The sequence below is a fragment of the Mangifera indica genome, chromosome 1, assembly GCF_011075055.1.
Source record: "Mangifera indica cultivar Alphonso chromosome 1, CATAS_Mindica_2.1, whole genome shotgun sequence".
Classification (NCBI taxonomy): domain Eukaryota; kingdom Viridiplantae; phylum Streptophyta; class Magnoliopsida; order Sapindales; family Anacardiaceae; genus Mangifera; species Mangifera indica.
Window position 1 is genome coordinate 380,708 of NC_058137.1, and position 13,564 is coordinate 394,271.

At 34.2% G+C, this 13,564-nt stretch overlaps 2 protein-coding genes across 2 annotated transcripts; one reads left to right on the plus strand and one right to left on the minus strand.

Moving 5' to 3' along the window:
- Positions 1–3,783: 3,783 nt before the first annotated feature.
- Positions 3,784–6,593, plus strand: LOC123223181 (the record flags this gene model as incomplete). The annotated part of the gene is made up of 2 exons (XM_044646280.1): positions 3,784–6,024; positions 6,115–6,593. Coding segments are annotated over 2 exons (2,544 nt in total), but the record flags the coding sequence as incomplete, so codon positions are not given.
- A 665-nt stretch (positions 6,594–7,258) lies between these two features.
- On the minus strand, positions 7,259–9,143 carry LOC123212011. The gene is made up of 3 exons (XM_044631030.1): positions 8,999–9,143; positions 8,628–8,815; positions 7,259–7,883 (listed from the first exon to the last, which is right to left on the minus strand). Exons 1-3 carry the CDS (start codon positions 9,029–9,031, stop codon positions 7,298–7,300), a joined length of 807 nt encoding a protein of 268 aa, XP_044486965.1. The 5' UTR covers positions 9,032–9,143; the 3' UTR covers positions 7,259–7,297.
- Positions 9,144–13,564: the final 4,421 nt, after the last annotated feature.

Genomic DNA, 13,564 nt, shown 5'->3' on the forward strand with positions numbered 1-13,564 from the left:
ACAATGGACCATTGGAAGCCAGCCTTGCTAAAAAAAATTCAACAAATTGGTGGAAAATCGGTAGCAAATTCATATTTTTCTAACCACTTTTTGAGGGTTTTTTCAACAACAATCTTATTGTCAACTTGAATGAATTCAAATAAAAATTTTCAGATTTAAATCAAATTGAAGTTAAGTTCAAGCTCAGCTAAAATCCACCCTTAATTTAATTATTATGATTGACTCATGTGTAAGTAAGCGGCTCTAGCTAATATACTTGATTGATCAAGTTTATTTATGTAAAATACCAGTTACACTTTGGGAGTCTCATGTCATGACCTCGCTCTTGCCTTGTGTACTTAATGGTAATTTTATAAATTAGAATCAAATTTCAAACAATTATATTCTTCCAATAGTGAATATCATGTGTTTCTTCATCAAATTTTTTAGAATATTCTAATAAAAAGAGCAAAGCAAAGCAATTACTCCTGTTTATATGACATATTGAGAGATACCTTTAACTTTTAGGGTTGAATTTGCTTAGAATTTAATTTGAGAGAGAGCGATATAAAAACAATTTAATTATAAATTCAATTATAATTAATTAATTAATTCATTCATTCAAACTTAAATATCTGTTAGAATCCAATCCAATCAAACCATATAAATAAATATCCATGTTTCAGGCAAAGTACAGTAAGCTATAAATACCGTCTTCCACGCTTCAATTGGATTTTCATTTTGTTCTTTCCTCTTTAACAAAGCATGCATGGTGATCGCCCACAAAGTCGTCTCATAATAAAAAGTGTAGGGGATGGGATGACCCTCATGTAAAGAATGGAATTCGACAACTCTCCCAATAAAATATATAAAACCATTTTTTTTTATTCCTTTTTTTATATATCAATCAAATTAAAAAATATTTTTACATTAATAATAATAACTCATCAATTATTGACACTTTTTTGCCTTGTTTTCTAGTAAAGTGAACAGTACACACAATGCAATTAGTCAAAATAATTATTAGGAGATAACATTGAGTTTGAGTATGAGATCAACAACCCACTGAATCAGATTACAAATCTATAGTTTAATTTAAATAAAAATATAAATAAGACTTTAAATAAATTTTTTAAATCATATGTTTATTCTTTTAATTTTTTTTAAATTCAAAATATAAATTAATTAATTAATAAGCATATAAATTATGAGATTAAATTAAAAATAATATCATGCTTTAAGTCAAGTCTCACTGAGTTAAACTTGTCTTAAGCTGAAATTACCTGTTTTGTTTTTTCTAAAATGATTAAGTGCAGCTCGACCAAGCACTATCAACTTAATTTGGTTTGATTATATATATCTAATCACACGTAGATTTCAACTTAATGGAGTCTGAAAATAAGATTAATCCGAATGGACGGACACTAATTCAAAATAACCAGCTTAAACTCAATTCTCGGGACAAGAAAGTGAGATGAAGAAAATTTGCTAAAAGGACGGGAATAAGAGTAACTCGAGGATCAGATGCGACAATTTCAACAGGTTATTTTTCAGCTCTATTTCACTTTTTCAAACCTGACAGCAATCAAAGTCGGAGCCTCAGCCAGAGCCGGGTCCCGTCCACCTCTGTTCACCCTAAGTCTGTAAAGAGTCCCCACAGTCACGATTTTATTAAGACGGTGTCCTTAATTTTAATTATTAATCATTACAGTTGATTAAACTCAATAACCTTAATAATCCAAATCCCAAAACGACGACAACTGAATCACCAAGTCCACCCCAGCTACAGCACCCAACGTCAGGTAATCATAGCCGCACAGGGGTCCCACTCTACTGCATTGGGATTCGGTTTGAAGAAATCAGACTCCAAGTGGGGCCCAACCTAGTATCACCACCTCCCTCCCGCCTCAACTCTACGACTCACTTTTCACCGTCTGATTGAAAGCGAAATGACATGTCACTGCTAAAAATAATCAGTGTGTGTTTTCTTAGTGTTATAATAAATAAGTTGTTTCGCCCCTGCTTCTTTCTTAATCCTCCTCCGTCCAGCTCTGAAGAAAAGAAAACAAACTGACGCACGTAAACGATTACCGAGAAGAATGATAGCTGCTGCATTCCTGTTTCTTGATTTCTGTGGAGGTAAGCGAATTCTTTTCTTTGCTTTTAATCTACGTCGTTTCGAGTACGAATTCACCGCCTCTGTGTCGGATCTTTATCGATATTCCTGAGGTTTTCACGAACCTGCATTTTTTTCTTGATCTCCTGCGCTTTGTTTTTGGTTCGTGGAGACTTTTTTTAATGTGATTTTGCTATAATGTATAAGCAAAACGATAAGTGTTAGCTCGCGTTGTCTTTGTATTGCCGAGGTTTCCATGAACCTGCTTTTTCTTGATCTCGTGCTCTGGAATATTGTAGAAGCTTTTGCAATCGTTTTTATTTTTGTTCGTTAAAGAATTTTTTTTCTGTGTGTGTAATTTTGTTATAATATATGAGCAGAAACGATAAGTGTTAGCTGGCATTGTGTTTGTATTCCCGATGTATTCATGAACCTGCTTTTTCTTGATCTCGGGCTCTGGTATGGCGTTAGAACCTTTTGCAATCATTTTGATTTTGGTTCGTGTACAGTTTTTTTTGTTTTCTCTGTTTTTATGAGCCAAAGCGTAAGTGTTTCCTTGCTTTGTGTTTTTTGTTTTTTCTTAATTTTCTGGGTACTTCGTATTTGAGTGTGAGTTTTTTTTTTTTCGTAATTATTCTTTGACTGCAACAGTTTTCTCAACAGGCAAACGCAACAAATTTTCTTGTTTATGTTTTATGTTAAATATTCAAATCTTTTAGTTTATTGATAAGACATATAGTTAAAACTAACAGGTAGAGAGCGTAAAACTGTATAAATACTATTAAAAGTATCCAAATCTCGTAATTTACACTTCTTAACAAATTTTTTACCAACTAATCAATGGCTGACCGTTGCCAGGTATTAAATGTTACTACAGCTAAAAGAATTGACGGATCAGTAACTTCAAAAAATTAGGCATCCCATCTCAAACAAAATACGAGATATTACTGTAGAATTTTCTGAAATTATAAACTAACTTCATTCTTGAGAGCGCATGCTCGATTATTTAATTTTGTGGACTTGTTTCAGAGTTGATTTGAGATGACTGAGGCAAGTTCTAGATCAAATAAGCTTTGCAAAAACGAGGAGCTCATTTTCCTGTCCACTTATTATGCATAGAACATTAGCATTCATTTTGTTATTTTTTGGGTATCGATCACTGTTGTTGACAATAATTTGTTGGTTGCTCAAATATCTAACTATCTTAATCAACTTCAATTTCTTTTTGCATCTTACTAATCGTAGGCTGGCTTCAAGACTTCAGGAGTTTAATTGATCTGAATGCTTATAATGCATTGGTTTCTTGACCATCTTTTTTTAATAGCCTTTTGATGTGATACTATCATTGGCATCCAGGGGACTTATGCCTGTGGCAGTGTACTTGAGTGAGTGCGAGAACCGTCCAAACATATGCTTCTGTGGTCAAGATGTGTCCTTGAAGTGCCATCATATTTGACATGATGGCATCTTATGTGCGACCAAGTAGGAAGGACTTAAAATCTGCAATGAATTTGAGATTTAGTTCAGAGTCCAAAAAGAACTCTAAACAGCTGCGAGACTCAAAAACTGCGAAAGAGAGGGTTCTGCCACACGAAGAACATCATGTTTTGACGTCCCACTGCAAGTTAAAGGTAAAACCTTGTGTGTTTCTACCAAATACTGAAGTGCCTCATGATGAAAAACGGGAAGCAGGATGTAAAATCTTAGTTCAACCAAATTTGGAGAATCAGCAACGGCCGTATGTGAAGGAGAAGGCAACAGAAGTAGATGAACTTGTCAAACACATGTCTAATTTGCCAGGTTATCTCCAGCGCATGGATGGAGGACAAAACCTTCAAGATAAAGCATTCAATGTTGGAGTGTTGGATTGGGCACGTTTGGAGAAATGGAAATATACCCAAAAGTGTAGCCATACAAGTGGACACAATAATGTACCGTCCACAAGTAGTTTATCATTTAGAACAACAATCAAGTCATCTACCTCTTCTAGCGCTGCGCAACAGGGAACACCTACTCATCAAAGTAAGCAACATCCATCCCTTCGGCCAAGTTTTAACCCATCTCAAAAGGATAGCTTTCCTCGAAGTGCTAAACCATCTAGCCAAAAGGTTTTACGCCATCAAAATTTAGGGGCTTCTCCAAGAAGCAACTTGGATGGCCATAGAAAGATAACACGGGCTGGCAAGTCTTGCGCCAGCAATAATGCTGATTTAATACTCAGAAAGGAGAAGACAAGATATTCAGACCAGAAGATCATTTCAGAAAGAGAAAATTCGTCAACAAACTTGAGCAATTATGTGAAGATTGCAGTAGTTGAGAAGGAAAAAGAGAGTACATGGGATGATAATGTGAAGAAGAGGGTAGAGGAGACAAAGGAATCGAATACAAATAGAAAAGCTTTATATAGAACTCATGTGGTCTCATCCCGTTCAAAGGAAAAGTTAAGTGGTGGCTCTGATGAAACTAAGAAGAGAACACGTAAGTTAAAAGTCTCCCAGAAGGAATCCAGAAGACTATTGGATGATAAGTTGTTTGAAGCAAATCATAATAGCCTCTCAGTTGACTTTCCTCAGGAGGATGTTTGCTCTGAAGAACTCCCTTCCGATATCCCACACTCTTGCCCGCTCCCCGCTAAAGTTGAGACTAAAGTCGAGCCAATCTTGATAGCAGATAGCCTTGCAAATAGTCCACGTGTGGAGCTCTCATCTGACGCATTTCAGAACCCATATTCTAACAAGACTTCCAATATACTCCCTGAAGGGAAAAAGGGAGAACAGAACACCCTTGAGGATATGAATGCAAATGTGGTTGAAAATCTGAAGCTACTGGACCTAGAAATGACAGCTACAAAAAGCCGAAATCCATCACCAAATCGCCGGTTCAGCTTTAGCTTAAGTCGGATTGGCAGAAGTTTCAGCTTAAAAGAGGGTTCCAGTGTACCACAATTGAGCTCCCCATGTGTTTCTGTGAAGTCTGAGGAGGCTTTGCGTTTGGATGATTCAAACAGAGAGAGGGTAAATGGTCTGAACAGAGCTAGATCTAGCCCTTTAAGAAGGATTCTAGACCCACTGCTCAGGTCCAAGGGCCTAAACCCAGTTCATGCTACTGCAACAGTTCAGCCAACAGAAAGTTTAAGTTACATCAGCCTTAGGCCAATTAATGGCTTTGAATCACTTCCAAATGAAAGGCATGAACCACCAACTACTCAAGCTCTTCTTCAGCTTATCATAAAGAACGGACTCCCTTTGTTTAGATTTGTGGTCGACAATAATAGCACTGTTTTAGCTGCCTCCCCAAAGAATTTAGCATATGAGAAAGATAAATCTGATCAAAATTATACATTTTACTCTGTGAAGGAAATTAAGAAAAAGAGTGGTGGTTGGATAAGTCAAGGAAGTAAAATGAAAAGTTGGGGCTATGGCTATAATGTTGTTGGTCAGATGAAGGTTTCCAGCTCTCGTTCTATTGATTTGACAGGACAGAACTTAAAAAGCGAATGCATAGTTCGAGAGTCTGTTTTGTTTGGTGTTGAACACACACAGGAAAATCCGGCGTCTCCGTTGTTCATGCCAAGTAGAGAGCTTGCAGCTGTTGTTGTGAAAATGCCAAGTGAGCAGCAGAAAGATGAAGGTGTGATTGATAAAGGCGTTACGGACTGTATGTCAAGAGATGGATGTTCTGTAAACTCAGCAGGCAATGTCAACACTAATAGTACTACAGTCATACTTCCAGGTGATGTTCATGGCTTACCCAAGAAAGGGGCACCTTCACCCTTGATAGAGAGATGGAAATCCGGTGGACTATGCGATTGCGGGGGTTGGGACATTGGCTGCAAACTTCGAATACTCGCGAACCACAATCAAACCTCAAAATTTCTCAGAACATCTAATTGCTGCACAAATTCGGATTGTTTTGAACTTCATCTCCAGGTACCATTTTCACATTACCAGTCAGTACCAGTCTTGACATAATATAGTCATTGTTTAGCTATTCACTTCTTGTATTGTATTTTCACTCAGGGAGGAACTCAACAGAACAAACCCATCTTGAGTTTGGTGCCAATAAACAAAGAAATCTACTCGGTTGAATTCAATTCATCAGTCTCTCTGTTGCAAGCATTCTTTGTTTGTGTCACTGTTTTAGGCTGTCAAAAATCATCTGATATCTCAGAGATAAATAGCCTGTTCGAAGCCAAAAGTTTCCAAGCAGAGTCAATGTTGAACTGGAACGGGATAAGGAGCACCCCTCATAATATTTTCAAGGGAAAAATTCCTGCCAAATATGCTCCGAATCCGCCAACCTCCCCTGTTGGAAGAGTATAGCTGTATAATCTCGTGCAAGTGAATACTTTGCTTTCTATTTCATGTATAGAGGTCAAAAATGTTAAAATAGCCATAAGGTTGCAACTCAATGTTTAATGCGTATCTTGTATTCATGATCATTTGCTTTGCATAATGCCAAATACCTAATAGATTGTAATACAATGAGCATTGTGGTACGTGTGTATAGGGTTACAATCGAATCAAATTGATAATGAACTACTCGTCGTTTAGACTAAGTATTATCAAACCAAGCTCAAACTTGCTCTTGTTTGACTTGGTAAGCTTATGAACTTATGTTTAAGCTTAACTATAAAATCAAAAACTTTAAAAGTTTAAAATTTTACACTTATATTTTTAAAATCTTACTCTTTAATTTTGGATATAAGAAGAGAATTGATTAAAAATATATGTTATAAAATGTATTTGTAATTTATCAATCCTAACCTGAGTCAACTATTTCTATCACAAGCTCGAGCCAAAAACTTCCAAGCTCAACCTATACTTAAGTGCAATTGAATTGAGTTTAAACCAAATGAATTGAGTCATTCACTGTGCTAATCTTATCGTTAGATTTGAGCTCGAATTGAACAAATTGAGTTTGACCCAAGTATTGGCCTTGTTTTTATAATACAAGCTTTGCTCAAATCGATCAGGACAGTCAAGTTCAACCTAACCTAGCTTTGGTCAAATCTAAAATTAAATTATTTTCAAATTTTGAAGTTAAGTTTGTCCATTCCAAAATAGCTCTTTTGGATCCGAACATATTATAATTATCCACAATAATCTAACAGCAGGTTACTAATTCAATCTTCAATATATGAAACTAGAAAAGAAAAAGTACTAATACAACAATGATACTATATGGCGTGAATTAATGTGTTCACAAATCAATAGCTGATGCATGATGAATACAGATAAACCACTCACCATTGATCTTCTCAAACACATTTGTTACAAACTGTCCACCCCAACTGCTACCTTTCGTCCTAACAAATTCTACGCATGTAACATAACCTACATTCCCTCGAACATGAACTCGAACATCTTTCAACTCAATCGCTAGTGGAAAATCATAATTCATCCACACAACCTCCCAACTTTCCATAACAGAGTCATAGCCAGATATCCCACTCGCCCCTGGATGCACACAACATACGTTATCCCCTTTTGCCCACAGGCCTTGCATGGCAGCAAGATCACCATGCTTGAATGCATCATAAAACCGAGCATTTGCTCCCAGAACAGACGTTTGGGTATCTTCTTCGAACATACGAAGACTGTCTCTAATTTTCGCTGCTTCAGCATAGTCTTCCTCCTCTACGGCAATCTGTAGTTCCCGCTTAAGGATTTCCTCATCCAACATTATGCTTTCACCACTCAAGTTTCCCTCAGCATCATCGTCACCTTTTTTCACTTTACAGGCTCTTATTGATAACAGCTCAGAAGCTTGTCCAAAAAGTGCTGCACTAAAATAAATACACAGTTATACCTGCTTGATGTATAAGTAGACTAATCTCGGGAAAAATTTGCTCTCTAAAATGAGAAATTAGACATTCCAATTTTGACGAATTCCCTAACATGTAGAAAACAGACAAGAGATTGAGTACGAGATCAATAAGCAAATAGTCACACAATAAAAAGAAAGAACAAGCACAATTTTTTGTCATTCATAAAAAATCAAGCTATGTCTAATAATGCCAATATTATTTAATATTTTATCACCTCTTGTTACAATAAATGTATTTGTTTACAAATTTGTTATTAAACTCACACAAGAGAATAATATGTTTATTTATGCTTATTACTAAACTACTCCCGACTAGGATTGTCATCTTTAAACCAAACGATTCTTATTACTAAACTAATCCCTTCTAGGATTCTTATTTCTTAGGAAATTAAACTTCTCTTTATAAAATAAACTCAAACCACAATTAGCGTCTAGCAGTGGGTAGTGTAACGGGTTACAGGCTCGAGGGTGCTGCCCCTTGCACTGCTGCCTGTTCACCAGGGAGTCGGACCCTGCCCATTAACCTGGCAGCAGGAGCCGAATGTGTCAGCATTTAACTTCTTATAGACGAAGCGATCGCTAATTCCAATTTCCAATATAAGAGATAAGTTAGTGTCCAAGAGAAAACCACCTTTGAGTAACCTCATTCAAGTCAAGAACAGGCACATCAACAAACTGCCATAGCAAAAGAACAATAACTTACGGGCTTCGCACTTTAATCCATGGTTGACTAGTTACAAATCGAACTGGTTTCCCCCTTACAGAGCCACAACCCAAAGCTGTCCTGCAACGGTTTGAAGATGGAAAAGAGACGCAATATTGCCTCTTCAAACTGTTAATGCCTGACCAAGGCATACACTTGAGCTCTTTGACATCCATAACAACATTCACCTAAAAGCCATTCACATAACGCCCATATCAGTAGCTAACAATTATTGCTTCAATCTTCCAACGGATCAATATATAAATTGAAACAAAAACTTCCTGATGCATCAACTAAGATTTACAAAATTTTCAAAACAGTCGTTTTCAGAAACTTCACAAGTGAAGTAGATAGTGAGAAGAAGAAATTACGTTGTAGCGAAGGGTAGATCCTCGAAACGACATCAGCTGTAACGAGTAAGGAGCTTGAGGATGAGGGTTGGAAGATAGAGTCCCAAATTCGAGAATTTGGAAGAAGGGAATTTTTGTTCAAAAATAAACGCGGGCTGAAGGTGAGTAATGGGCTTCTATGGGCTAAAATTGAAGGGATTCCCATTATAGGGTATTTTGAAGGTATTATCTTTAAGGATTGATTCAATATGAATTATTTAAGTTTAGATTGCACAAGTTAAATATTAGATTTATTTTTGCAATAAATCAATTGTGAACAAAAACAAACAATAAAATTTAAATTAATTTGGATTAAATTAAAAGTTATTTTGCCTTTTAGTCTTAATTTATTATTTTCGACCATATACCAAATCCAACCCTAATTATCTTATCTTCTTCAAGAAGTCGGAAAAGAAGTTTCCTAGAAAAAGACAACTTAATTTGATTAATTGTTTGTTGAAGCCAAAAACTATAAAATATTTTAGAATTGTGAAAGACGAATTACAATTTGATATAAATTTTCCCATTATCTTGTCCTTTTAGTCACTATTTTAAAAATCTGGATTGGATCAATTGCTTCGGTTAAGAATTATTGTCAAATATGATTTGATTAAGAATTGATACCATATTCAATTTGAGTCATGATTAATTCTCCTTTTAGCCAATAGACTATATTGATATGAGCTAAGTGAATGAAGTTGAACTTAAGTTCATTTGTCAAATGAAATCGACCAAATAGTCATACTAATATCATATGGGAAACTTTATTTTAAAATTTTAATTATGTCATATTGACATCATTGATCTAATTGCTTAATATATTCGATTGATCCATATATTATGTTAATGTCTGATATAAATTTAAAAATATTGTTTTTTTATAACAATAACATATTCTGTGTGATTTTGATTATATCACATATTTTTCAATGTGATCTTATGAAATGTACTAATAGTTATTTTATTTTTAAAGATTTTGATAAGTAAAATTGCATCTAACACTTCTAGCTTTTTTTTTTTTCCCCTTATCTCTAGTATTGTTGGTTTTTGAGAGGATGATTATATTTTAGAAATTTTGGTGGGTAAAAACTTATATCTTTATTGAAACTTAATAAAAAGTAATAATTTATTGTAATTGGTGAAAGAGTATTTTTTATTCTTCTAATAATGTTATCTTGTTTAATTACCATATATCGTATCAATAATAAATTAAAATCAATCTGAGATCGATAAATTAAAATTAAAAATTAATTTAAATAAATTCAAACTTAAAATATTTAAATTAATTGAAACTCAAATTTATTTTTTAAAAACAAATTCAATGTTAAACTCAAAATCGGTTGGAAACTGTTTAAGATTGTTAAACATTCGTAGATTTTACCCTGCAAAAGTGTAGAATGGGCGACAGCCTTCATAGTCAAAGCTTGACCAACTTTAGAGCAAAGCAAAAAGTTGCCACGTCATGAATAATAACAGGTTTGTCTGTTGCCAAATTGTTGAGAAAAATAATTCATTAAATTATATAAAATAAATTCAAAATTATTAATAATCCAAGAAATATAATTTAGTCCCGCATTTTGATATTTATCAAGTATGGTTATGGTGTAGCTATGCCTCAGTTAACAAGATGGTGATCCTATGAAACAAATGAAAGCATCCATCAATTTTGAGTTGGCTGAGCTGGGTGCTTTCTGTGCCCTAACATCCCCACTACTTTATATAAAGTTTTTGCACTTTCTCTTGGCTTTGCATCTCGCAGGTGCTCTCTGTGCAGGATGAGGTTTGAGTTTGTCCAGCTCGGATAGAAAATTTGAGTTTAAGCACAATTTAGACGGAATCTATAATTAACATTGATAGTAAAATTTATATTAATGAAAAGTACATTAAATAATAATAAAATACAATGTAGAAGATTATCAATGATAAGAAATTTCAGTTACATAATTATGCTATTGATCCATTTTCAGAAATTTCAATCACATGATTATGTTGTTAATCAATTTTAAGAAATTTAGATGGTAAAATCATTGTCATTAGATAATTAATATTTACTCTTGATCCTAATAGTTTTGATAAGACATCTACAATTACATTGTTGATCAGGACCTAGTACTTTGACAATGACTTTCTATCGGTAATTCAATATATGGAACTTGTACCAATAAATTTTGCAATAAGAGACAAACATTTTCAAGACTACAAAATCTAGGATATTAATTAAAATAAGCAAAAATTTTTTCGTATAAATGTTTTTAGGAAAACGTACAGTAGTTTTATTTTTATAAACAAGTTTTTTTGTAACTCCAAAAATACTCTTTCAACCCTGTAAGTGTAGGCGCTGGAAGGAAGGTGTAGTGTGCGCGGCACGTGCGAAGTGCGCGCGGTATGTACAGAGTGCGCACACCCTCATATATATATATATATATATAAACAGAGTGCGAGGGTGCGTGCACTCTGTACGCATTGCGCACTGGGTACGTACCGCACGCACCGCATTCACTACGTACACACCGCGCGCACCGTAAGCACTACGCACGCACCGCGCGCACCACGCGCCCTCTGCACGCACCGCGCGCACCACACCTTCCTTCCAGCGCCTACACCTACAGGGCTGGGAGGGTATTTTTGAAGTTACAAAAAAAATTGCTTATAAAAGTAAAACGACTGTGTGTTTGCCTAAAAAGGTTTAAGCGAAAATTTTTTTGTCTATTTTAATTAATATCCCACAAAATCCTCCTTCTCATGTGAGTACTATTGCTGCCACATTTATACCCATTCTCAAATCTAGTTGACATTTCAAATGTATACTTCATTTTCAAACTTTTTTCTTTTTCTTTTTTTATAACTGAAAATCTTATCCGTATTTATTGAACAGATAAAATTTAAGATATAGTAATCGAATTTACAATTAATATATTAAATAAGTTAAAGTTTAACCAATATAATAAAGATTCAAATTTAAATTTAAATTTTCATTTTAAAAATTGTAATATTCTACTAATTTTATTAAATTTAGGGTTTCAAACTTTTTCCTTTAAAAACACTTTATTTTAAAACTTTTTTCTTACAATTAGTCATTCTAAATTAAGTTATGAAGGTAAAAATAATTTGCCGACTAATCGTTTTTAATGTTAGATCAAAGAATTTGATTTAATAAACTTAAGTCACATTCAATTCAACTCTGAGTCTCAATCTTAAAAATCAATTCACGTGAGATTAAAACATTTCAGTTTATTAATTTCAAATTAATATTGAGTGATTTTTTTAATATTTGATTGAAATCCAATTTAGCTCAAATTTCTAACATTCAAATTAAGTAACGTATAGAAAACGAGGGGGAGTGAAAGGGAAGTAACGCGGAGGATTTGATTTGTTGATAAGATGGAAATAAAAGGCACGTCGTAATCGCGTTGAAGTAGCCGCCATGGTCGTTTTGTGTCTGCTCAATCTCAACCACTAACTGCCTCAATTATTTCAAATCTTAACCGGCCCTTTGCACTGCTAGCCCGCCACAGCCCTGCCACTCACCTAAAACAGTTTTAACATTAATAATAAAATCAGATTTCGCAAACCACTGTACAAGGACAGGTCGGCCCGTCGGCTATCGCGACAGTTGACCGTTGACTCCTCACGCTCCATGTAATTCGATATGCGTGCCCCACCCATTTTCTATGCCCGCCAAGAATATCTGTCAATCCTGGATTCATCTCATCCCCTTTCAATTTACACTTTTACCCTTCTACATCACATGCGTAAACCAAAAAAAGGCTTAAAAGAGAAGAAAAGAAAGGTCCGTTTGATTCAAAGTTCAAACAAAAGATGGTACAGAGTGGCAAATTATAAAAGCAGCTCAAAGTGGACCATTACTTTTAAATTCTTATTCAGCAACAAATAAATGATGGCCCTCCAGTCAAAAATTCTCCATGTTGAGACGAATGCAGTTACATAAGCTCCACAATAATTTCGCCATTTTCCTTGTCATCTTCCTATCACTAAAACCTGATTGAACCAGTTGGTCCACAAGAACCAGGATGTATCATGTATCATAGTAATTGTCATTCAATTATTACCCTTGTTTGATTATTATAATAATAAAATTATCTACACATTTTTATACATAAATAATAATATATTATTATATATTAGGTATTATTTTATTTTTAATTATTTAATTATATAATAATACATCATTATTTATATATATAAATTATATACATAATATTATTCTTATTGTAATCCTTGTTTCTTATATTAACATATCTAGGTTTTAGGATTGGATTGAAAATATTGAATTAGGAATGTTATACAATAAAGGTATATAATTTTAATTATGACATTTTATCAATTCAATGATTTGGTCGGATTAATCAGACTGTGGATTGGTCATTTGACTAAGTCAAGTCCATCCGGATCTAAAATACGATTGAAACGTTAATTGACTTTCAGTGAGTAGGTTTCCGTTTGTAATTTTTTAATTTAAAGAGCAAAAACTGATTTTCTGAAATTTTACTTTCTAGATGTGGCTGGCGCTGTCAAATATAAAATTTT